General features: G+C 42.5%; 1 protein-coding gene and 1 long non-coding RNA gene across 2 annotated transcripts in view; both read right to left on the reverse strand.

Moving 5' to 3' along the window:
• Positions 1-1,861: 1,861 nt before the first annotated feature.
• On the reverse strand, positions 1,862-17,178 carry DDX47 (DEAD-box helicase 47). The gene is made up of 12 exons (XM_045554300.1): positions 16,772-17,178; positions 16,030-16,123; positions 9,743-9,931; positions 9,424-9,495; positions 9,083-9,201; positions 8,399-8,470; positions 8,090-8,206; positions 7,398-7,544; positions 6,390-6,527; positions 5,520-5,590; positions 4,471-4,600; positions 1,862-2,429 (listed from the first exon to the last, which is right to left on the reverse strand). The coding sequence occupies exons 1-12, from the start codon at positions 16,856-16,858 to the stop codon at positions 2,298-2,300; spliced, it is 1,368 nt and encodes a 455-aa protein (XP_045410256.1). The 5' UTR covers positions 16,859-17,178; the 3' UTR covers positions 1,862-2,297.
• Positions 17,179-19,274: 2,096 nt separating this feature from the next.
• The window catches only part of LOC123639991, a 71,854-nt gene continuing 64,442 nt past the window's right edge, over positions 19,275-26,686 (reverse strand). Inside the window, exons 2-4 of the long non-coding RNA XR_006735847.1 lie at positions 20,516-20,611; positions 19,451-19,497; positions 19,275-19,285 (exon numbers count right to left, since the gene is read on the reverse strand). This is a non-coding gene — a long non-coding RNA (uncharacterized LOC123639991). The remainder of the gene's footprint in view (positions 19,286-19,450; positions 19,498-20,515; positions 20,612-26,686) is intronic.

Below are 26,686 nucleotides of genomic sequence, written 5' to 3' on the forward strand. Positions count from 1 at the left end.
CACATCCGTTCCACATTTCTCCTACCAGTATCCTATCTTCTCATCGTACCAAAGCAGACTTAAGCATATATGTTAGAGACCACAGTTAAGCTTCAGGGCAGTGGTTTTCAACCTTTATAGTCTCCCCAGAAATACACATATACCTCAAAGGCCCAAAAGTTCAGACATCCTTGAGGATAATTCCAGTAGCTCCTCTTTACCCCTACTGGTATCCCAATTCAATTTCAACATGCTTCTGAAGTACCCCACTGAGTTCAAACAGCAATCACCTACTGGCTCAGACACTGAGCTACCTAAGCCACCCTGGACAGTCCCATCAGGAATATACAATGTCAGTGGAGAGTCAGCCCCAAGTAGTACAGCTCATAATAGTCACAAGTACTGCCCCACTCAACTATGCCTCTCCTGTCTTCTACCCCTTTTCTTTTTTTTTTTTTTTTTTTGGAGACAGAGTCTCGCTCTATTGCCTGGGGTAGAGTGCCGTGGCGTCAGCCTAGCTCACAGCAACCTCAAACTCCTGGGCTTAAGCAATCCTTCTGCCTCAGCCTCCCAAGTAGCTGGGACTACAGGCATGCACCACCATGCCCGGCTAATTTTTTTCTATATATTTTTAGTTGTCCAGATAATTTCTTTCTATTTTTTTTTTTTAGTAGAGACAGGGTCTCACTCTTGCTCAGGGTGGTCTCTAACTCCTGAGCTCAAACGATCCACCCGCCTTGGCCTCCCAGAGTGCTAGGATTACAGGCGTGAGCCACTGCGCCTGGCCTTCTACCCCTTTTCTCCTTTCCTTTTCCTTACTGTCTCCTCTGCCTTATCCTTCCTGCAAACGTACCGTAACAAGCAGCAGTGAAATTTACAGTAAACAAAACGACACAATAAGCCACACGCTGCATTTCCATTCATTACAAATGCTTATCCATAGGCTGCCCTCTCGGGATGCATCCGTGGGAGAAAGCACCTCGTCCCTCTATCTACAAAGATCTTCCTGCAGTGAACAGTCCGCCCCTGGGTCACCACGGAGAATTTCCCTGCCTTGTACTTTTCATTTCTCACCAGATGCTGAGTTTAAGAAACACAACTTTGGAATGTGCAGTTTCCTTCAAGATGTAAACGGAAAGTTTCTTTTCTGTCAAACTTCATTCCCAAACTTAATCCATCACAGTGATTCTTTAGACTCTCTTTACCCTGGTTCAGCCACTCCAGACACATTCTCTTCTAATAAGTTTGTCAGAGTCAACAAACATTATTAGGTATCTTCTGTGTGTAACAGCCCTTAGAACACAAGACTGTGCATGACCGGGAAGCTCTAAGTTGTCTCTGATTTCCGGCAACCCCCCTACCCAGGCCCTACAGAGCAGACGCCTACTTCCTCCCAGGAGCCAACGACCCAGCACCACAGCTCCTGAATTCAACCACCAACAGATGGGGACAGAACAAAGAAGCGAGTGGCCAACGGATTAAGTGGATGAAATTAGGTCTTAGAATTAATGCACATTTCCGATGCATACTGATTTTACTCTCGTTACCTAGGAATAAGAGTCTACACGGGAAACCAGTCTTTCTAACCCAGGGAACCAGAGAAGTGAATCTATTTATGGATCTGAAAGACCTCTGCAGTCTTCCTGGACTTTGCTCCATCCCTCCAAAAATACCCAACCTCCTTTTAAGTAACACTTCCCTTTCAAAGTCATCCATCATCTTGTTCCTTGGTTGATTTTTTTTTTAAGTCATAAATGTTTATCCTAAATTAAGGAATTGGCCATCTAACAGCCACTGTTCATTTCTGACCTATTATATTAGCAAGACTTTACTTAAATCTATAAAGCCCTTTAACACCCAGGCCTTCAAGGAGTTTGAATCCTTTAAAAATATTATTTAAATTTATTGTTTCACATTAGGTCTAATGAAGCACAAGCTGAGATGGCGTAAGTTTCACTTATAGATGTCCAAGCTTCTTTCCTTTACAATTACAGGTCATGGGTCATGGGCTTCATCAACCTAGTTCTTGACTTGCAGCTAAAAAACGTAAAAGGTCTGTGTGAAGTGACAGAAGAGCACATCTACTCATGTCACAAGCAAGGAATCAAAGCTGAAGAACAGGAGCAGTCTTGACATGAGCACGGTAAAAATTATTCTGTAGTCATGACACTCCAACACACAGAAAGGGGATTAGCTGAGCACATTCTGCCCATAATTCTGACAGATTTCAGTCTGAGAACCTCTGCTGGAGATTTCATTCTCTTCTTCAATTCTCTTCCACAGAAAAGAAAGCAGAACTCAAGTCTTTATAAAAGTGATTAACGGCCTTTCCGTTTCTTCATTTTTCCTCCAGCCACCTTGTTCCTGACACCAATAGCACCCTCCGTGTCGTCATTGTCCCCGGCATCCTCCCGCGTGCGTTTCTTCTTTTCTCCATGCTCCCTTAACTCCTGCAAGAAAACCGAAAGGATGAGATTGAAAATGAATTACTGTCACTGAGGCTAACACATTCCAGTCCCCTCTCCAGGTCAAACACTGAGTAACTTCCTGATACCTGACATTTGCAAAAGAAAAAGACCCAACTCCAAATATACAAAAATGTTAATCTTACCAGTAATGAAAGCATGAAAATTAAAATAAGCTCTTATTTTCACACGGCAAATGGGCAAAGATTTAAGAGAATGGTGATCCCTAGTACTGGGCAAGGCGTGGGCAAAGTCATATATACTGTCACTGGTATTTTAACATGCTATAGCTTTTCTAGGGGGGGAATTTGGCATTCTGTATGAATTCAAATTTTAACTGTATACTCACTCCTTGGCTGAATGATTCTACTTCTAGGAATTTACTCTAAAAAAAATTAAGATAAGTATACAAAGCTGTACATCCTAGAATGTTCAACACAGTACTAGTTAAAATAGAAAAAAATTGGAAAACATCATAACATCCATCAATGTAAATCATGTTACATACATATGATGGAATTCTTTTTGGCCATTAAGAAATGATCACATGGATTTGTATTTGTTGAAACAGAAAAATGTCAATCATATATATTAGATAAAGTCTAATTGTGGCTAAAGAAGGAAAAATAGCCACATGTTATCAATGGATCTCTGTGAGGGATGGTTTATCTTTTAATTTACTACTTTAATCTTTGTGTATTTTCTGAATTTTTCCCCAATGCACATGTAACACTTTTATAACCAAAAATACCAAATAAAAAATTCCATGTGGGCAGAAAAACAAAAAAAGTCTGTACCTCAGCTACTCAGAAAGCAGCCCACAGGCAAAGTTCTTCCATCCCTTAGACTATAACTGCAGAAAGCAAGCGGCACTTCCAAGGACTTCCCTCTAGAATCTTCTCACCACCACTACTACTGTTAGTGCTGCTACAGGCTGAGTAGCCTTATCCAAAATGCTTGGGACCAGAAGTGCTTCAGATTTTAAACTTTTTCAAATTTTAAAATATTTGAATATACATAATGAGATTATCTTGGGAATGGGACCCAATTCTAAACATGAAATTCATTTACGTTTGATACACATTTTATACACATAGCCTAAAGGTAATTTTATACAATATTTTGAATTATTTTGTACACAAAACAAAGTTTTGACTGCATTTTGACTACAAACCATCACAAGAGGTGTGGGATGTTCCACTTGCAGTGTCACATTGGTGCTCAAAAAGTTCCGGGTTTTGGAGCAGTTCGGATTTTAGATTCTTGGATTAGGAATGCTTGACCTGTATTAGTAACTATAGTTTATACTGGCTAATCTGGTGCTCATAAAACCCTGTAATGTGTTCAAGGTAAGTATTATTCCCAATTTACAGGCAAGGAATTGATGCTTAGAGATTAGGCAAATTGTCCACGCTTACACAGTTCACAGCTGGGTCTTCTGACCTCGAGTCCAGTGGTTTTCTTGCCACATGTCATACACGAAGAGTGGTTGAGAATGTGGTCATTCTGGTCAGACTGTCCAAATCCAAACCCTAATTCAACCATTTAATTGTGTGTTCTAAAGCAAATTACCTACTATCTCTGTGCCTTAGTTTGCTCATCTTTCTTTTTTAAGAGATAGAGTCTTGCTCTATCACCCAGGTTGAAGTGCAGTGGCATGATCATACCCCACTGTAACCTCAAATTCCTGGGCTTGAGGGACTCCCACCTCACCATCCAGAGTAGCTGTGACTACAGGTGCAAGCCACCATGCACAGCTAATTTTTAAAATTTTTTGTACAGATGAGTCTCACTATATTGCCCAGTCTGGTGTCAAACTCCTGGCCTCAAGTGATCCTCCCATCTTGGCCTCCCAAAGTCCTGGGATTACAGGCATGAGCGACCACTCCTGGCCTTCATTTGCTCATCTTAAATTTGAAATAAAATAATACTCAGCTCCTGTAGTCTATTATGAGGACTGCTACAATAAAGTGGCATACAGTTAATATCATTTGCACAAAATCTGGTAAGAAAGAAACTTGCATACCATTCGGGCAAATCTTTGGGCTTCAGTCACACGTTCTGTCAGCATCATAACCTCATCATCCTGTGTTGGAAAAACAGGCAGTTTCTTCCCAATTAAGTGTTCTATGCGCTGGAAGAGTTCCACATCATACCTGAGGAAGGAAAATGGCATGGCTTTGGTTGGCTAATAATGCAAATGTCTATCTATTCCCAGACTATATGACATTATATGATATGATGCAATATGATGCAGTTTTAAAAAATATTGAACATATTCTTTTTCTAAATGCTGGTTAAGTGCAATCTTTGTGCACGGCACATTAGAAAAACCACCCAAGGTATTCTTTTACTCACAGAAAAGCCTCAGGTAAATAAAACTTTGTTCCTTAAAAAAAGGAAATCAGAAGTAGTTATTCTGGCCAGCCATGGTAGCTCCTAACATGATAATCCTAACACTCAGGGAGGCCAAGGCAAGAGGATCGCTTGAGGTCAGTTCGACACCAGCCTCAGCAAGAGCAAGACCCCATCTCTACTAAAAAAAAAAAAAAAAATAGAAAGAAATTAGCTAGGCAACTAAAATAGAAAAAATTAGCTGGGCATGGTGGCATACACCCTGTAGCCCCAGCTACTCAGGAGGCTAAGGTAGGAGGCTCACTTGAGCCCAGGAGTCTGAGGTTGCTGTGAGCTAGACTGACACCACGGCACTCTAGCCCGGGCAACAGAGCCAGACTCTGTCTCAAAAAAAAAAAAAAAAAGGTAGTTATTCTCATACTTTCAGAGTTGAGAAAAAGGTCATTGTTCTCCAGCTCTAGCAGTTCAAAGAAATAACAGGTACCATTTGATGTGCTTCTACATGCCAAATCCATACTAGATTTTTTACCTACATTATCCCCAATTTTCACCAAAACCCTGCTAGGCAGGTATTATTATTTCCATCTTACAAATATGAAAACCCGGATGAGGGAATTGAAGATATTAGCACAGTAAATGGCAGAGCTAAGTTCCCAGTCAGTGGCTCCAAGTTCTGCCCTTTTCTCTACATTGCTCTGCCCCTAAAATTGATTTACTTACTGTGTGACAAAAGTAATAGCCTTTCCAGAACGTCCAGCTCTAGCTGTTCGACCCACTCGGTGGATATAATCCTGAAACAAAAAGGGTAAATAAATTATATAAAGCATATTGATATGGTTACAGACAACACGGTATTCAAAAAAAAAGCACCGGCTCTTGAGGCAGACCTGGTAAAAACCACTGTTTCTACCACATTATCTGCACAGCACAAAACCTCTCTGAACCTTGGTTTCTATCTGTAAAACAAGGATAGAAATACATGTCCTAACTTATAGTTATTGTGAAAATCAAATGAGACAGCACCTTGTCTACAGCTGTTAAATACAAAGCCAAGAGATACACCAGTCCTATCCAGCGGCAATTCTGTCATCCCCAGGGGACATTCGGTAATGTCTGGAAACATTTCTGGTTGTCACAAATGGAAGAATGTGTGATAGTGTCATCCAGTGGGTAGAGACCAGGAATGCTGCTAAGCATCCCATAATACAATGCAAAGAGCAACCCCCACAATAAAGAATTTGCTAGCCCAAAATGTTAATAGTGCCAAGGCTGAGAAACCCTGATACACACGAAGAACCACAAGCTGTCATTTCTAAATAAATCAGAATGACAGAAATCAGCATATGCTATATGTACCCATTCTGACCGTGAGCATCTGATAACTCTCCTTGGCTACCTTCCTTCACAGTTACTAATGTTACATACACAGGCATGTGCAAGATGATGACAATGAATAAATCAAGAGCTTTCTTGGGTTTTGATACCTAACTAATCACAGACAAAAAAAAAACTGTCGTAACTAAGGAAAGGCAGAAAACATTCATTAAGAAACACACTTTGGGACTAGAAAGTCAACGTAACAGGACTCACCTTGGAATGTGTAGGAATGTCGAAGTTGACAACCACATCTACATGAGGGATGTCCAAACCTCGGCTTGCAACATCAGTTGCTAGAAGAATGGAACGAGCCTTTGCCTTAAACTTATTAAGGGATCCTAAGCGCTTGCTCTGAAATAATGAAAAAGAAACGAGAAGAATTTTAATCTTGGAAAACTAAGGAATCTTGGAATACACAACTTACAAATAGACACATTAAACACAAAAACAAAAAGATACGATTTTTTTTTTTTTTTTTTTTTGAGACAGAGTTTCACTCCTTTGCCCTGAGTAGAGTGCTGTGGTGTTAGCCTAGCTCATTCAAACTCCTGGGCTCAAGCAATCCTCCTGCCTCAGCCTCTCAAGTAGCTGGGACTACAGGCACACACCATGACGCCTGGCTAATTTTTCTATTTTTAGTAGAGAGCAGGTCTTGCCCTTGCTCAGGCTGGTCTCAAACTCCTGAGCTCAAGCAATCCTCCCGCCTCGGCCTCCCAGAGTGCTAGGATTACAGGTTTGAGCCACCGTGCCCAGCCTAAGATACAAATTTTTAAAAGTCTTTTCCCCCCTAAGTCCAGAATGGAGCTTCACAGGTCAAAACAAAAATATGGCAGCAACAAAAAATATTTAGGACTTAGGCTCTAAGCACTTAGGCATTAAAAAAAAAAAAGGCTTACGCTAGAAACAGGAATTATTTAACTTAATAGAAAGATAATTGGGAAATAATTTATTAAAAGTCTTTAGAGACCAGAGAATCACTTGTACCACTAGTGCTGAACAAATAAACTCAACAGCTTGCAAACCAGACAACTACCTATGCAATATTCTAATCTGAGCCTCTTGCTATCCCCAAAGGAGAAAGTAACCATCCAGAGCAATACTCCAAAGCTCATAAAACTAGAACAATTATGGAAACATTTGTCTTTATTTTATAAACTACTGTTACATGGTTTATCTTTCTCATGCCACCAGTCCATGGCTTACATGCCAAGGAATCCTTACCTGACTCATCTGTCCATGGAGGGGGATGGCCGTGAATCCGAGATTTCGGAGTAGCAAAGCTGTTCTCTGAGTATTGTTACAGGTGCTACAGAATATCATGAATGAGTTTCCAGCCAGTTCATTTAGAATGTAAACCAGGTAGGTATCCTAAGTTACAAACCCAAAACAATATATATATATAATTGAATCTGGAAGAAAGGGTTAGAGATCTGGCATATACATTAAGTAAAACTAAGCCTATGGTTGTTTCTCAATTACCCAGACCCCTAGCTGCCAGCTTTGCTCTTCTTAACCAGTGTTATCTCTGTGGGCCATGCATCCCCATACAGCCTGAAGTCAAGCACAAGGAGATCTGTACTCAGCCAACAGGAAAAGTCCTTATGTAAAAGCACAAAACTAGGATCCCCGTCCTAAATAAAGGCCACATAATAAACAGAGGAGAAACTACCTCTTGGATGGGGATGGGAAGGAATGATTATATGATCACATCATTACTTCGTTATTGTGGTTTAGTATGTTGTGAATTCCTGGAATGTTTGACTTTCAGTGATAAATATAAGCAAGATATGCACTCCAAAGCAAACAGAAAAAAACTCCAGCATAGCTCTCAGCGAATCAAGAGTTGACACATTTTCAGATGCTTTGGTGAGAAGGAGAGGGTGAGGCAGGAATGATCAAAGTAAACACTCTACCTTGAATTTAGAGGGAATGAAAAGATAATATTGCTGTAATTTCTCAACTGTCTGGTATTTGGAGGAAACAGCACATTTCACAGGATTCTTCAGAGCTGCTCGTTGAAGCTTTTGCACCTGAAGAAAGAAAATCCAGAATAGCACACTGCACTGATTCCTAAATGCTCTTTTTTCATTTTTACTTATTGTTCCTATTACTGTTATCACTGATTTTATGTATCAATTTTTTTTTTTTTTTTTTTTACAAATTCTTCCAGATCCTATATCTATTCCTATAAAGAAGAAAACAGAAGTCTTAGCAAATTTCACCTTCTTGGTCATGGTAGCAGAAAAGAGAAATGTTTTCCGATCTCGGGGAATCACTTTGAGGATCTTGTCAACCTAAGGCACAAAAAGGAAAGGCTACTGATACAACATTTATGCTGGACACCTGCACAATCTCCATCCAGATAGCAAAGGAGGTAGACTAACAAACTAAACACATCACAATGGGGATTTGGGACTCAAAAATTCGATTTAATTCAGCTAAAATTTACAGAGTATTTACTATGTGACACCATACCAGATGCTAACAAAAAACCAATACCATTCAGAGAAAAGAACAGTTTAAATTAGCATGTTAAAACTAATCTAAAAGAAAAGTCCAGAATATATAATTAATCACCTAAATAAGCTAGGATGAGTGGGCCTGGACCATCAAAGAAAATAAAAATATTTCAAGGTACATTTTAAGGTCTAAATCAAATGAAATGGAAAAGAAAATGTGGTTTTGATATTTCTCCTCTCTGAAGTCAGAGTCAGGCTATATTCTAAAGATAAAAGGGTGCCAAGGAACTGCAATGTGGAGAGCACGAAGAATGAAAAAGGCAGCAAGGATGCTGAAATTAACTGACACTGAAGCAGTGCTTTACATAAAACAGATGGGCAACAAACCAAACTTTGAAACAGGGGCCTTGAGATGCCCCAAGAGTAGGAAAGAAGTAGAGAAATCACCTCTGTCTCAAAATCCATGTTCAATATTCGGTCAGCTTCATCCATGACCAAGTATTTGAGAGCTCTTAAGTTGAAACCTTTTGTATTTTCCAAGTGGTCAATCAGTCGACCAGGAGTTGCTACCAGGAAAGGTTGAAGAGAAAGTGCAATGTTTCAGAACAAGGACAAAAAGAAAGAAATAAAATTATCTACTCCCCTCTACCAAAAAAAAAAAAAATTTAAGAAATTAAAAACTTAAACAGAGCTACAAAACCCTGTTCCTCAAAGTCTTTCCACCCAACATTAGCAGATTTTCTCCAATTCATCAATGCCAATGTCTTTTACCTTTGCCAATTACTCACCTATTACTATATGTGGTTTTTTGGCCAGGGCCAGAGATTGAGACATTGAATCAATTCCACCTACAATCACAGCTATAGAAATAAAAAGAACACAGAAACAAGACCTTTAATTTTTTTCCATAGTCCACTGAACATCTTTTAAAGCCAGTGCTAGATTTCTACTTAAATTTGTTCTTCCCTTACAATTAATACTTTTCCCAAAGCTAAAATACAACATCGGCTCTTTAGGTAAATAACTTATGCTAGTAATTCTTTCCTCCGTTCTCCTTTCACACTCACTCTGCACTTGTGTAGGATTCCTCACCTCTCAGTCACTTACCACTCTGCACTCCGATAGAGGACCCCAGGGCTTCAAACTGCTCTGAGATCTGAAAAGCCAACTCCCGAGTGGGAGTGAGAACTAGGGCAAACAAACGCTGGGGTGTCTCCAGCAGTGCGTTCAGAATGGGCAAAGCAAAGGCCCCTGTTTTTCCAGAGCCAGTTTCTGCCAGCCCAATGATATCACGACCTAGAAGAAAAAGAGAAGGCTCAATACCAAAGAAATTCTCTCTGTACTGTTTCCATGTTTTCTACAATGACACAATGCTGAGCACAAAGTGGACACTAAGTAAGTATCTGATGAACTGGGGAGAGAGGAAGGTTGAATAGACAAAAAAGACTAGATCTCTGTCTCAGATAAGCTCAAAATCCAGTGGTGAGATCGACAAGTACACAAATATATTATGATGTGATAAGGGCTTTAACATAGACCCCTATAAAATACAGTGAGAACACAAAGGAAAGAGTAACTTACTACGCCAGAAAAGTCAGAAAAGGCTAAGAGAGGTGATGAGTGAGTTAAATCTGGAAGTAAGCAAAGAAGGGAAGGAAAGCTCTTCCTGTAAGAGGAAAGAGGATGAAGGCTTTAAAGAACATAGCACACACAGGAAGAGTGAGAAGTGCAATGTAGCTGGAACACAGAAGTGTTGGAGGGAAAGGGACTAGATGAGAATTCTTAGGTAGTGGAATTAGGATGAAAAGAAAATTAATATTGTAAGGCAAAGGAACCAGAAGAAACTGAGAAAGAACAGCTAGAAAGACAAGAAAATAAAATGCTGTCTTGAAATTGAGGAGGAAGAGAGCTTCATGAAAAGAGAATTAGGCCAGGTGTGGTGGTTGACATCTGTAATCCCTGCACTGTGGGAGGGTGAGGCAGGAGGATCACTTGAGGCCAGGAGTTCAAGACCCACCTGGGCAACATAGTGAGCCCCCATCTCTACAAAAATTAGAAAAATTAGCCAGGTCTGGTGGCGCATGCCTGTAGTTCCAGCTACTCAGGAGGCTGAGGCAGGAAGATCACTTGAGCCCAGGAGTTTGAGGCTACAGTGAACTATGATGATGACACTACACTCCAACCTGGGTGACAGAGCAAGACACTGTCTCAAAAAAAAAAAAAAAGAGCAATCAGTTGTGTTCAAAGTTGCTGATCAAGTAGAATGGACTTTTCATATTCATCTCTTAGACATTAATCACTTAAACCAGGATCTGCCATGGCAGATCAGACAGTGTATTCTACTGAAGTCTACCCTTCAGCCTTCTATTCATTAACATTGTTGTTTTCCATTCAAAAGTACATGCACAGATGTGAAGTACAAGTCAGATCAGACAATGGGCTAACTTTATAAAGATTATATAAGCAAATGGCAACCCAGGGATAAAATTTCTCACTTATCTACTTATTTTAATGTTTCCCTTCCCTGCAGGGTAATGACAATGAATTGCAACAGCATCTACCAATTTGAGAAATAAAGATCAATGTAAGCTAATGATTTCCAAAGCTTTTTATCCCCAACTCCTTGGAGATTCTGCCTTCCCTGCCTGTGTACCACAACATGCCTTCAGGAATTGGGGGGAGGGAGAGAGGATTTGTCCTCTTTTTTTTTTTTTTATGGCAAATCTTAACATTTCAGAAGAGTACATAAGAAAGATTTAGGGAAGTCACCTGATTCATGGAGCAGTGAGCAACGCCCACCGCCAACAGCTGAGGCCTGCGTTGCTTTCAGGTTTTTTGAGTCCCTCAGAGAAACCCTCAGCTTGTGAAACTGTTAATTTTTCTATGTCATCTCCTTTCTTCCTCTCAAACCCTCTAAGCCTTTTCAGACTTAACATCTGTATAGAATACACCAGAATGCATAAACTCCATGAGAGCAGAAGAAATTTTTTCATATTCACCTACCACGTTGCTAACACCAAACATAAGTATATGGCTGCCATCAATAAACTGTCTGAAATGCCTAGAATTCTTTTTTTTTTTTTTTTTTTTTGAGACAGAGTCTCACTCTGTTGCCCGGGCTAGAGTGAGTGCCGTGGCGTCAGCCTAGCTCACAGCAACCTCAAACTCCTGGGCTTAAGCGATCCTCCTGCCTCAGCCTCCTGAGTAACTGGGACTACAGGCACGTGCCACCATGCCCGGATAATTTTTTTTTTCTATATATGGTCTTAGTTGGCCAGATAATTTCATTGTATTTTTAGTAGAGACGGGGTCTCGCTCTTGCTCAGGCTGGTCTCGAACTCCTGACCTCAAGCTATCCACCCGCCTCGGCCTCCCAGAGTGCTAGGATTACAAGTGTGAGCCACCTCGTCTGGCCCATCAAAAGATTTTTGATCTCTCCATAGTAAGACTCTGATACAAGGCACGAACACAGGTCTTGAGGTATAAGATTTTATGTTCAAATTCTAGCTCTAGCATTAATTAGTTACATGACTCCAGCCAAGGGATTTAACCCTCTGAGCCTCAATTTCCTTGCCAATAAAATAATCATTCCTACTTTCAGGATTGTTATGAGGTTTAAGAACAACAGACAACTCAGGACTCAGTAACTTTGCAGAACTGAAATCATAATTAGTTCCAAATTAAAATTTAAAAGTTAATTTAACAGAACAAGAGCAACAAAAACAAACTTAGATTTTAATTGTTTGCTTAGAACCAGAATCTATATTCAAATGAGACATCTGTATGCTATTCATTAGAAGAGACAGCCCAAGAATAAGAATAAACACATTTCCTGGTTATCATAACATTACTCAGTTCCTCATAATCTTTCACTGACCCCTATTCTTCTCTGCATCAACTCAAACTTTTAACTGAAAACATTAGAATACTTTTAGAATTAATACCACCTAATTTGACTCTGTCTTCCCACCTATGCTATAGGGCAAGCTGGGAAAAATCAAACCACACCAACCCTTCTTGCTATTAGACACGCCATGGTGGCATGCACCTGTAGTCCCAGCTACTTGGGAGGCTGAGCCAGGAGGATCCCTCGAGCCCAGGAGTTTGAGGCTATGGTGAGCTATGATCACACCACTGCATTCGTCCTGGGTGGCAGTATGAGACCCTGTCTCTTAAAAAAAAAAAAGTAAGAAAGAAAGAAAGGGACTCTGGGACTGATGGTACTTCTTTCCCACCAATGGCCTTTATACAGTCCTCATCCTCTAAACTTCTCTCCACAGGTCGGAAGGGTAGTGTTTACTATCCCCTCCTTGAAATACTCTCCCTTACCTAATTGTTTGAGACTACACTCTCATGATTTGCAGTCCTCTGCTGCATCTTCCAGTTCTCTCAATCATCTCAGGGCCTCATTTGGTAACCTCGCGTATTTTCAGTTTCAGCTATAAACACTGTATGGACACACTGCCTATATCCAGTTCCAGCCCCTCAATCAAGTCCCAATCCCTGGATTCCAACTGCATATTTTTCGTTCTATTTTACTTTATTCTTCCCCAGCTTTCTTAAGGTATAATTGACAAATAAAAGTTATAAATATTTATGGTATACAATGTGATATTTTGATATATTCATATATTGTGAAATAATTAAACTAAGCTAATGAACATATCCATCACCTCACATAATCATTTTTGTGTTGAGAACACTTAAGATCTCTCTTTGCAATTTTCAAATAAATAAAACATTAACTACACTCACCATGCTGTACAATAGATCTTCAGAACTTATTCATCCCAACTGAAACTTTGTACTTTTTGACCAACATCTCCCCCTTTTCCCCTCCCCCAACTGCATATCAGTCGACTCCATCTCACTGATACCTGAAATCAATTATTTCCAACTGAACTCATCTTTCCTCAAATTATTTTTCTTCTTACGTTGCCTTTTTATATCAGTGGTACACCAACAATATGTCCTAAACGTGTACCCTAGAAACTTAGCGATAATCTTAGATTTGCCCACCCCTCGCCTAACTAGCTGTAAAATCATGATGATTCTTTTTTTATCATTTTCTCTTTTTCGTTCTTAACTACCACTACCCATCCGATGCAATGACCTCCTAATTGGTTTTGCAGCCTCTAGTCTCTTGTCTCTAAATAATCTTACACAGCACTGAGATTAATCTTCCAAGAGTACAACTCTAGGATTTCGTTCTCCTGCTAAAAAATAATCTCCAAAACTGCTCCACTGCCTACAGAACAAAGACCAAATTCCTTTAGCCAGCATTCAAGTCTTTCACACTCTGGCCACAATCACCTTACTAAACTTTTTTACCACTCTGTTAAGCATTTGCAAATCTCCCATGTTTTCCCATGCCCATGTTTTCCAGTCTCTTTGGCTTTTATTCATGCTGTTCCCTATGCCTAGGAAGTCTTTCCCTCCCATCATATCTGAATATCTAAATCCTTCTAAATTCAGTCTCAAATGTCTTCCTAACCTCCACATTCAAAAAATAAAATGAAATAAATCTTTTCCAATCCATTCCAATTAGAAACAATCTCTTCTACTTCTTCACTGCACTTTAAATGTAACTCTATGTCCCCGCTCACCTTGTAATAAATTTACAACTATCTTTTTTTTTTTTTTGAGACAAAGTCTCACTTTGTTGCCCGGGCTAGAGTGAGTGCCGTGGCGTCAGCCTAGCTCACAGCAACCTCAAACTCCTGGGCTTAAGCGATCCTACTGCCTCAGCCTCCCGAGTAGCTGGGACTATAGGCATGCATCACCACGCCCAGCTAATTTTTTCTATATATATTTTTAGTTGTCCAGATGATTTATTTCTATTTTTAGTAGAGACAGGGTCTCGGTCAGGCTGGTCTCAAACTCCTGACCTCAAGCTATCCACCCGCCTCGGCCTCCCAGAGGGCTAGGAAATTTACAACTATCTTGTTAGTAGACTGTAAGCTCTTGGACAAACTCTTCACCCCCAGGGCCTTACATTTACATCAAATACTCAGTAACTATTTAGGGAAGGAACAAATGGAATTATGCAGCATAAATCTAATCCCTTTTCCACATAACAGCTTTTCAAATCATTAAAGCCAATAATTATCATATCTTACCCCCTCACTCCTCTTCTCCACAACAATGGCACTCAGTTCCTTTAACTATCGGTGACAATTTTTGATACTATACCATACTCACTGCCCCTCAGATGGTCCCCGAAAACTGTGGTCCCCAGACCTAAGCAGTATAGTACTTGAGGTGTGTTCTAACCAGTGCAAAGCACTATTCCTTCCCTAGTGCTAGTCCAGGAGGTTCTTAATCTGAGACTTGTGAGTGAGAAATTCAGGGTGAGGGGAAAGGAGAGTCTTGAACTTTCTGAAATTATACGCAAAATTTTATGTGAAGACATATTTGTGTGTTTTTTTAAGAGAGAAGAAATCTTTTATTTTTGATTGTCAAAGGGACCCCAAAAATGTCACCCTCCTCTTATAGTAATGTAGCTAAAGCTACATTCACTTTCTCTGAGGATCTTAATGAATTTCCTTTAATGAACACGACTGGGTCTCTTTTACCACCATCCTAATCCTGTAAAGTTAGGACTTTATGAATCTAAGAACAGGACTTCTATTCCTATTACAGTTCATCCTGTTTCAGTCCCACTAGTCATCAACCAGCACTTTAACCATTCTTCTGCAAATCTGATAAACATGCCTCACAGCAAGAGCTCTCAACTCCTTTAGACACAAGTACATATGTGTGTAAGTGTGCACCTACTGATTCATAATTTCTAACAAGTTTTTTGTTAGTATACTTTAATCCAGTGATTCCTTAAAGTCAGCATCTGTGGCAGAGAACAAACCTCTTCAGCTACTAAAGACAAAAAGTAAGCTCAGACTGGGCACAGTGGCTCACGCCTATAATCCTGGCACGTTTGGAGACCAGGGCAGAGAGAGGATCACTTGAGGCCAGAAGTTTGAAACCAGCCTGAGCAACATAGTGAGACCACATTTCTACAAAAAACAGAAAAATCAGCTGGGCATGGTGGCGCACACCTATAGTACTAGCTACTAGGGAGGCTGAGGCAGGAGGATCACTAGAGCCCAGGAGTTTGAGATTGCAGTGAGCTATGACGGTGCCACTGCACTCTAGCCTGGGAGACAGAGCAAGACCCTGTCTCAAGAAAAAAAAAAAAAGAAAGAAAGTAAGCTCAGTAAAACTGTTGAATGACTGACTTTTTCAAAAGCCAAGAAGTCCAAACTTCCTATCTTTAGTGATCATATCTTTATTTCACTTGAAGTATGCAAATGATAGTTCTCAAAAGTGCTAAGGATTTAATTGACTATAACTTGAAAATAAATCTGTCCCAGGTCACACATTTAATTTCAACCTACCTTGTAAGGCCAAAGGAATAGCTTCAATCTGGATCTTGGTGGGCTTTGCCCATCCCAACTGGTCACAAGCTTCGCACAATACATCTGTCACACCCTTAGAATTCAGAAAAATATATCTTAGCAAAGAATAGCACATGCCTGCCTCCCTCCTACTTAAATGACTTTGTCAGAGCCATCCCACTGGTACAGGTACAGCTCCTAATGCTTGATTTCAAGGTATTTATTGTGCACCTCATGGCCTACCCTTTATGAGTACCAGGAAACAGTAGCCCCAGACTTAACGAACACTTTCTACTCACCAGGAACAGAGTTAAGTGCTTTACATGTATTATCTGATTTAATCGTCACAGTTCTGGGAGGTAGGTACTTATCGTCATCCCCAATTTTGAGAATCGGAAAGTGATAGAGAGGTAACAACTTGCCTATAGTTAAGTGACTGGGTCAAAACTCAAAAGCTCCAGCTACAAAAAGGCCGATTCGCCATCTGCACCACCTCCTGGACACATACAAACGTTGCCACACTAAAGTGGAAAGCAGGGCACACGGGCGCTCTCAGGACCGGGCAGTCCTCCCGCCACCCAACTCTGAGCACGTCCGGACCTCGAGCTTCTGAAATTCTGGGGAAAACCTAAGCGAGGCCCCGAGATGCTTTTGTGCACTACCGCCCGGGATCTAAGATAACCGAGCCCTGCCTGAGCCTAGCCTCAGAGAACAGAAAGAAGCCAGCGTCATCCACTCTCACCAAGTCTTTAAATGTTTTAACTTCCTCCTCCTCCACTGCCGGCTGGGGCCCTTCGGTCGGAGAATCACGCTCCTCGGGCGCAGCCATCTTGTCCGCGGGCTTCGGAAGTGCGCCGGCCGCGCGGGAGACGCTGGGAAATGTAGTTTTATTAGTAGTTCTTCGCAGACGGCGTGTTCTGGGCGCCCCCCTGCGGGCTTGCCGGGGTTTGCACCAGCCGGCCCGCCGGGTGGGGCCTCAGGGAAACGCAGCGAAAAGTTAGGGACAGATGTGAGCCTGTGGGCTTTGGCATCGAGCCAATGCAGAAGGGGCTGATGACCAGGACCTCCAGCTGACCGCTAGTTCCCTTTTGAAAGAGCCTTCTCTACCCGTGTCGCCCGTTACGTTCCCCGCTTTTCTAACCATAGAGCTTTGAAACGATTGATAGCTGAGTGAGAACGACATAAAATATATCATATGTTTTGTATATTTAACATATAGGGGCCGGGCGCGGTGGCTCACGCCTGGAATCCTAGCACTCTGGGAGGCCGAGGCGGGCGGGGGGCGGGGGGGATCGCTCGAGGTCAGGAGTTCGAGACCAGGCTGAGCAAGAGCGAGACCCCGTCTCTACTAAAAATAGAAAGAAATTATTTGGACAGCTAAAATATTTATATACATATATATATACACACACATATATATATATATATATATATATAAATTAGCCAGGCATGGTGGCGCATGCCTGTAGTCCCAGCCACTTGGGAGGCTGAGGCAGGAGGATCGCTTGAGCCCAGGAGTTTGAGGTTGCTGTGAGCGAGGCTGACACCATGGCACTCTAGCCCGAGCAACAGACTGAGACTCTGTCTCAAAAATAAAAAATAAAAATAAAAACATATAGGCCCACAGACATCATATTCTGCTAGAACACATGCAAACAGAAGATACACTTGAAATATTTTACAGTGGATGTCTGTGGAAGAAGAGGAATTGGGATAAAATTGGGAATGGAGAATTGGAGAATTGGGATAAAAGAGAATAAATACACACAGCGAGAGAAGGGACTTGCGTTGGTAATGTGCCTTGACCTGAGAATTGTGAGTGAACTCAACTCGGTGCGACTGAGGTCCTTCCCAGCACCACACCAAAAAAGGGCCCTGATTCAGGAATCACACTGGTGTCCGCAACAACAAAAAGGGTAGAGTGAGGTCAGAGAGGCAGGCTCAGGTCGGACCCTGTAGGGCCCTGTAGTAAAAGGAATGGGGTTTGGATGTTATCCTAAGTACAGGAGGAAGCCACTGGAGGGTTTTGAGCAGGGAACACACATGATCAACAAGTTTAAAATATCACTCTAACTCCATGTGGAGATAGACTGCAGAGAGGAAAGTGTGGAATAAAGAGACCATCTGAGAGACAGGAGAGGATCTTCATAGCCGGGTTCTAAGCACAGAGCCTGGCACAAAATGGATGCTCTGTAAATGCTGCCTGGCTGCAGTAAATCTCAGCAAAGCATTGGGATCAGGTACCATGGAGACCAGGAAGGACTTCACTGGTTGTTTCTTCAGGGAGCGAATTTTTTTCCATGGTTGAGATTACAGCCCTGCAGAATAGGGGAGCCCTTTGGTCTTTTTATGTCAGTTTACTCCAAGTGAAAGGAAAGGAGAGAAGACACATATTGCACAAAACACCAGGCCACCCTGGAATTGGTTCTCTTAGGCAGTCACAGGCACACTGTGCTCATGCAGTCTAAGGCATTCCAGCTCTCTGTTTGGCCCTCCCTCGTGCTCACCCTCTTCATTTCCTAGGGCCAGGACTTAGGCCACTCTAGACGATCTCCAAGGTGGATAATACAAGGGCTGTCCGGAAAGTATCCAGCCATGATTACATGAAAAATAGAGGCATTCACTGAAGAAGATGCAAGACACGAGAAACATTGTACAATGACTCCTCAGTCCCCTTCAACGTAGGCACCTTGGGACCTCACACAGTTCTCCCAGCATCTCATCTAACCTGTACACGTTCAACATTCTCAGCTGTTCTGCTTGTTGCAGGCCTTCCAGAACGTGGGTCACTTTCAGAAGATTCTTGACCATCTTTGAAGCGTCTGTGCCACACTTTTATTTGTGCTGCACTCATTGCATTGCCCCCAAAAGCCTTCTGAATCATCTGAATAGTTTCCGCGGAGGAATATTCAAGCTTAATGCACAATTTGATGCAGATTCGTTGCTCTACTCGCTCAGTCATTTTGAGTGTGACAGCCACCACAGTGCACATGCTCACTCCACAGCGTCTAGTGCCCCACTGGCTAGTACAGTGAAGTTGTTGTTGCTCACACATTCACAACCCAGTTCACTCTCCTTGGCTGCCAGGTCACACTGAGGTCACGCAAACTGTTCTCGTTATATTAACAATGGCTAGATACTTTCCGGACAGACCTCGTGTGCTTTGGGAGGAGGGGACATTGGCTTTTCCCAAAAAAAGTCTACCACATTAGGTATTGGGTCCAGCTCTTCTTCTTCCTGTACTCTGTTACATTACCTGCAGAGAAATTTGTGCTGCTTACTTGACAAATGAAGAACTCGAGTCCCAGAGGGTGATAAGATGTGTGTCCAGGATCACACAGCAAGGTCACAAGAGACAAGACTAGAACCCAAGCCTCTTAAGACCACACCCATGCTTTGACCGAAGAAAACATTGTCTTACATAATCAAAAGTAGCTTTTATCTTCAGAAGCAGCCACATAGATTTTTCTGTAAAAAAAAGAGAGAAGCAGCTGAATTATTTATTTTGCTTCCCTTCGATTCATTCTCCGATTTCCTTTAGGAGAGTGGAACAGAAAATGAAGAGCTACAGGTGAGAGGCCTGACTGGGGAATGAGGGGAAGCAGACAGAGATAAGAAGCCTGAAAAGGGGACTCAGGTGGAAACAACTGGAAGGGCTGTACCCAAGTTTTGTTAAAATATGTCACAGAAAAGAAAAAAGAATCACACATAAGAATTTCTGGGGGCCAGCTAATACTTTAAAGGGAAAGTGATTTAAACCATCCAGCTGCAGTTAGAGTATAAAACCCTGTTGGTTTTAGCCAAGCAAAGTCTTTTGTTTGTTCTTGCATAATTCAGACATGTGCTATTTTTAAAACTTCCTCTGGTGCCAGCGTCCCCAAGGTATCAAAGGCCGTGAAGGGGATGTGTCCTGCAATGACGGCAGCGGCAGCGGCGCTCCTGTCCTTGGACCAGGGCCTGCCGGCAAGGTTTGGGCCTTTGACCAGCGCCCACCCTGGTGACAGGATTTGTGTCAGATGGACAGGATGACCATAGGTGGGTTCCCAAGGGGAAAACCTGAGTCAGGTGAGAGGCTTGTCTGCCTTTGACTGTTCCTACCAGGTTTGCAGTAGTTTGGACATTTATATTCTGCGCATAAAATAATAGAGGTTGATTCTAGTAACTGGGCAGGGTCATATCCTGTACTTTCAGAACAATGAGGAAGGTTAAACAGGAAGTCTAAATAAACGTTCCAAATGATGATGGGGGGAAAGCGAGCCTGAAACAATATACTGGGCCCCAAAAAAGAGGTCTAAGTGATTGACCCCGTCTCATTCCGAAAGGTTTTCAAGGGACCTAGGTACTTTTGCCTTCATGCGCCCCTTCCTCCATAAAAACATTTTATTTTGGACAAAGCTCACTTATGACAAACTGCTCTTTATTCAAGCAGGGACACCTACAAAACGTAATCGGTCAGAAAATTATCTTTAGATTTATGAGTTGTAACCTGTCATGAATATGTATGTTCCGTACGTTCCAGTGAAGAAAGGACAGGGGATGTCATCGTGATGGCAGGGAGAGAAGAGGACAGTCTCTGTGGGATCTAGAAGAAAGAAAGCAAAAGTACAAATTGTTCAGTCATCGAAGCAATTATCTCCCTGTTTAGGGAGAAAAGATACCTCATTCTCATTATTTGTTGATTTCTTTCCTAAGTTTTTTAAAATACAGAAAACCTATATTTATGTCTTTGTTTATTCAACAAATATTCTCAAGCACTTTGTCAGGCCCTTGGCCAGACACTAGGGATCCAGGAGTAAGCATGAAACCTACGCTCCAACGAGGGAGACAGCCTGTTAAATAATCATAATAATAGTAATAATAAACATAAATAAATCCTCACAATCAAGTGAGGCAGACAGATGTGAAAACGTAATCCCCAGTGAGACGAATGGTACGAGGGGAAGAGCAAGGCTCTAGAACGATGGATGCTGGGGTGACCAAACCTTTCTCTGTGAATTGTGGACATTCTCCCTGAGACTTTTAAACCGAGGCTTGCAAGTTGAGCAGCACTTACTAGCTGTGTAGGGAGTGGGGAGTTGTCTACAGACAGAAAGAAACTTCCAGGTTAGGCCCTGCAGTGGAAAAAATCAAATGAAAGTTATAGGAATTATAAGATGGTGATTTATGATGAAGTTAGAGGTACAGGTGGGGACCTGAATATCTAGGACCTTACAGAGCAGGTTAAAGAGCCTGGAATTGGAGATTTTATTCTAAGGACAATGGGAAGCCATTGAAGAGATTTCAGCAGAGATGCAGGTGAGATTACTCAATCCGCTGCAGTGGGGAAGGGGTTGGGCGGGGAGTGGCCTGCAGGCAAGACCAGGTAGCAGCTATTCCATCAAAAGATGATGGTATTTTGGACCAGAGTAGGGGCAGTGTGACTGGAGAGCAGTGGACAGTTGCTCTGGGTGTGCAGAGGTCAGGTAACTCGCCACAACTGATTTAACATGGAGGATGAAGGCCAAGAATGTGTCCATGATTCCTAGGTCGCTAGCTTAAGCAAGTAGAAAAGTGATGGAGCCATGAGCACAGCTAGAAAACACTGGAGTAGGGGCAAGTATGTGAGTCCGAGCAGGGTGGGCTCATGTTCAGAAGGTAGTGGCTGCTGTAGGAACCAGGGCTCGAACTCAGGCAGTCTGGGCCAAAGCCCACACTTACCACCATCCTATGTTAGCCCTGGTATGGTGAATGGAAATATCAGTAATATGCCCATAAAACATTCAATTGGGTTAAGCCAATTTATTTGGTCTCCTGTGTAGTCTACACTCTCCATAGGGTGTCTCTTCTGTGGATAATTCATTCTGACTCTCAGCTTAGCCTTGTGTCCCAATGAACTGTAAAATTTAACATGCATATTTCTCCCCAACACTTGCTCCTCTCTCCATCTTCTTCATCTCTCCTCTTCCTTTCCTGCAGGCTCCACATCAGCAAGTCTTACAGATGCTGCTGCCAAAATTCATCTTGAATTCTTCTACCTCTCCTCCCTTTCCATCACCACCATCCTAGTTCCAGATGAGTTTTATTGTTGTGTGATTTCCCACCAGACCGTAAGTGCCACAAGAGCAGAGAACACATCTGTGCCCTGCACTACTGCAGTCCCTGGTGCCTCGCATGCAATAAATACTTGTGGCATTCAGTGAATACTTGTCCAGTGAATGAGTGAGACCAGTTTGTAGATTAGTCTCCTGTGAATGTGCTTAGCATGAATAAACCCTCAGAGCCTATTTATTCACTAATTATGTGGGTCACAGGGAGTTTCCGAATCTGAAAAAATTGATGGAGAAGGTGGCCTTGGAGTACAGTCATTTAACAAGGCTGCAGCCACTCCTGTGGTGGCTACCACCCGTAGGCAGTGGCTAGGAGCAGGTCAGCATGGCCAGGGTGGGAGTGTGGCTGTGATGCCAACTTTTCTACCACACCTGTCATTTTGCCCCTTGATCCCTTTGGTCCACTACCATCCTTGGCTCTTGCCCCCAAAAGTCTGGTGTCTCAGACTGAGAATTAAAAGTGGAGAGGACACATGTTGTTCTAAGACGTAAATAAAATATAAAGGAATGGGTTTAACCTAGAGTCAACAACAAGCAGGAAATTCAAATGTTATGTTATAGTCCTTGCGTAGAAAGCCACAAAGGCTCGGGTTTCAAGGTCAGTTCAAACTATGGGCTGGGTAATGAAGGAAGGGGCAGCTTTGAGTCATTTCCTGGTTGTTTCATGTGCCCTTTATACGAGTATTCTTTTAAATGCATACACAATTTTTAAAAAAAACAAATTACTAGAAATGGAGGTGTTTATAACATTCCTTGGCAATCCTGATACCATTGCCACAATGAAATAATAAGTATAATACACAGTGGCTTCCAGCTACACTTTAAAATAGAAGCACGTGAATCTCAGTATAATGAATTTGATGCCTAACTGTTTGAAATAAACAAATAAAACATTAACTACTACCCCTGCTATCCTGGACACTTCTCGTGCTTGGTGATGACCCAACATCTTTTGATCATCTTTTCCAGTGATTGGTAAATTTCCTCCATTCTAAGTCCATCTCCTTGAAGCAGAAGCCAGAGACTCACCTCCCTTGCACCTAGGTCCTGGACACACGACTCACCAAACAGACACACACATGCCATAGCTTCGTTCAGAAAAGGGAAATGCAAGGAAGCGGACACTGGCATTGGCAGGGGTGTCCGGCTTAAGGGGCAGTGGTGGCAAAGGATTTGGTGTCCAGAGCCTGTCTTGGACATGCAGTACAGGTATCCAAGCCCGGCAACAGCAGCAATGGGGGTTCTGCGGGAGTAGTGATCTCACAACGTGGTTTGGGTTTGTTCCTGGCTGCCTTGCACCACCACGCCCTACCCCGCCTGACTTTCACCTTCTTGGAGATTCTGTGAGCTTCCTAATAAGTTTTAATAAATTACTTTCCTGCTTAAGTGGCTAGAAGAGGTTCTGGTGTTTGCATCTAAGAACCCTAACAGAGCTGTTAAACAAAAAAACCTATGCTTCCTCCTTCATATATTAATTATTAAAACCCACGCACCTAACTGCCCCCTGTAAGTGGCCCTTCCTCCTGCCTTGCGAGCCTGTGCGTTCCCTTAGTGCGTTCTCTCTCCAACTCCCCTAAACAGCTCCTCTCCACCAACCAGTGCTCCCTCTCCCACTGCTACTCTCAACCCATGACCTTGCTTCCTATTTTAGTGCAAAAGTGAAGAGAACTTCCACAAGTTCCCACCATCAACCTGATCACCTACCTGCCTTCCCTCTTTCTTGTTCCTAAGGACATGATGTCAGTGCTCCTACCAAACGAAGGCACTGGGGCAAAACCTCACCCCTCTCACTTTCTCAGGGACAATCCTTTGCAGTCTCTATTTTCTCTCCTACACCATTGATTTTTCCCTCCGCACTGGGTCATCCCCATAGTGTACATACATGCTACTGTTTCTTCCCATCTTAAGAAATATTTCTCATGGCCCCAGCTCCCCCTAGAGCTACTGCCCATTTCTCTGTTCCTCTTGACAGCAAGCCCTTCAAAACACTTGTCTATACTCGCTGCCTCCGACTCCTGTCTCTTGGACCCACTTGAGTGAGCCTTTTGGCCCCACTATTTCCACAGGAACTTTATTTGTCAAGGTCACCAGGCCCTCCATGCTGCTAAGTCCCATGGTCAGTTCTCACTCTTCGTCTTCCTTCACCTGTCAGCAGCATCTGACGTACTCCTTGAAAATTCCCTTTTGTGTAGCTTTCAGTACACCAGAGACTGCTGGTTTTCTCCTGGCCACTCTTTCTCAGTCTCCTAGATAGTTCCTCATTCCCACCCACACCCAGCCCTAAATGCCGGAGGACCCACCCATTCCTATACTCTCCATCTTCACTCATCTCTTAGTGTTCATATCCAGTCTCGTGATGTTAAATACCTCCTATTTGCTAAGGACTCTCAAATTGATATTCCCTCCTAACTTCTTCCTTGAGCTCTAGAGTCATACATTCCACTGCCTACTTGTCCCTGGACGTAACAGGTGTCTCAAACTGAACATCTCTAAAACCGAACTCCTGATTCTCCCACAGTCTTCCATGTCAGGAAATAACAGCAGCATCTTTCTAAATTACTCAAGCCAAACTCCTCCCTTTCTCCCCCCACCCCAGTCCTGTGGGTCTGCCTTCATAATGTATCTGAAATCTGACTGCTTTTTTCCACTTCTAGCTATTGACTTCTCTTTCCTGGGTTATTGCAGACTAGTTATTGCCCTCCAATCAGTCTTCTTGCCTTCATTCTTGCCCTCAACTGTGACTTCTCAATGTCACAGCAAGAGGGTCCTTTGAGCACATGTCTTGTCATATCATTCCTCTGCATAAAATCTTCCAAAGACTTCTCATCTCACTCAGAGTGAAAGCCCTATATAGTCTGGCCCCAACCCCTCTCTGACCCCTCACCCACTCCACCCCAGCCATGCTGAGCTTCACTGTTCCTTAAACAAAGCAGGCAGGCTTCTGCCTCAGAGTCTTTGCACTTTCTGTTCCCCCTTCCTGGGGCACTCAGATACCCCCACGGCTTTCTCCCACGCCAACTTCAGGTCTTCACTCAAATGTCACCTTTGTCATTGAGGCCTTGCAGCCCCTTTCTAACTGCCGTCCTCCACACCCCCCCCCCAGCACCCTCTGTCCTTGCCCTGTTTTATTTTTCTCCGTGGCAGTTACCACATGTGGCAAGCAGAATAATGGCCCCCAAAGTTGTACACATCTGCATCCCTAGAATCTGTGAACATGTTATCCTATACGGCAAAAGGGAATTGTAGGTAGAATTAGGTTACTAGGCAGCTGATCTGAAAATAGATAATCTTGGATTATCTGAGTGGGCCAAATATTGTCACAAGGAACCTGAAAAGTGGAAGAAAAGGCAGAAGAGGATGTCAGAGGAGATGGAGGGAGGAGTCCCGGGCTGAGGAAAGCAGCAGCCTCCAGAGATAGGAAAGGCAAGAAGGCAGATTCTCCCTTAGAGCCTCCAGGAAAGAACCAGCCTTGCCAACTCTTAGATTCTAGCCCATTGAGCTAAAATTGCATCAGATCTCTGACTATAAGATAAATTTGTGTTGTCTTAAGGCACTAAGTTTATAGCAGCAACAGGAAACAAATACACACCATCTCACAAAGTAGATATTGACTGCTTTTTTTCTGCCTGCATTCCCTACCATTACGGAGTAGAAAACAAACTCCATGATGGCAGAGATATTCGACTGTTTTGTTTACTACTGTGTTCAGTGCCTAGAAAAATACCTAACATATAGTTGGTCACTCAATAGATCTTTTGTTGAATGAATGGCTGACTGTGTGTCTGTGGATGTGTAGTGTGTATTGGAGAGGGTGAAGAAGGGGAGAGATGAAACTTCAATTGTGATGTGGAAAGATCATATGCTTGCTTGTCAAGGTAGTACACTAAATTGAGCCTCTGGAGACAGGTTATTACCCTGGGCCAAGATTGTTCATGCCTGGGGAAGGGAGAAGAAGCTTTCTATGCATCAGGCAGGAGTGTAAGCACAAGGTCCAACTCTACTCGACTGTGAACCACAAAAGGAAAAATCTCTCCCTTAATAGCTCCTGCAGTCCTATTCTGAGAGGTAAATGTGGTTTCCCAACGTGATGAGGAAGTTTACAGAACTGACCATGCTGGAGAAGTGGGAAATGGTACCCCAGGTAACTCTGACATCTTCCTCTTTTTATATAACATCCCTTATAAAAGAGGCCACTCTGGGGAGGACAGCCATCAGAGGTCAGGAAGTTCATGGTCAATACCATAAATTTATGGTTCAGCTACAAAACCCAAAAGCATTAGCAAGGGAGCTGGTGCTGGCCTAGGGCTGGGCTTGGGTTTTTATGCCAACTCCAACTCCACACGGTCAAGAGCCTAATGGAGGTGACACATCCTCTGCTCTTGTTTCTCGTCATTAAAGGTCCTGCAAACAGTTTGCTTTGGTGGTGTGTGGTGGTCCCAAAGTGTAGCACTCTGATGAGGGAACAAAATAGTACAAACACATCTAGAAGTTTTGTTTTTTTTTTTTTGTACATTCTTCCTGCAACCTCCTTCTTTCAGTCAATAGTTTCATTTGTTTTCATCTCACCTAAT

The sequence above is a fragment of the Lemur catta genome, chromosome 6 (genome assembly GCF_020740605.2).
Source record: "Lemur catta isolate mLemCat1 chromosome 6, mLemCat1.pri, whole genome shotgun sequence".
Taxonomy (NCBI): Eukaryota; Metazoa; Chordata; class Mammalia; order Primates; family Lemuridae; genus Lemur; species Lemur catta.

Excerpts from the sequence above, each read along its gene's own strand:
- DDX47 (XM_045554300.1), bottom strand. The coding sequence starts at position 16,858 with ATGGCTGCGCCCGAGGAGCGTGATTCTCCGACCGAAGGGCCCCAGCCG. Across the intron at positions 7,545-8,089 it reads TCATTCCCTCTAAATTCAAG|GATACCTACCTGGTTTACAT; the intron begins GTAGAGTGTTTA and ends TTTGTAACTTAG. Across the intron at positions 2,430-4,470 it reads CCCAAAGATTTGCCCGAATG|GAGTTAAGGGAGCATGGAGA; the intron begins GTATGCAAGTTT and ends GTTTTCTTGCAG.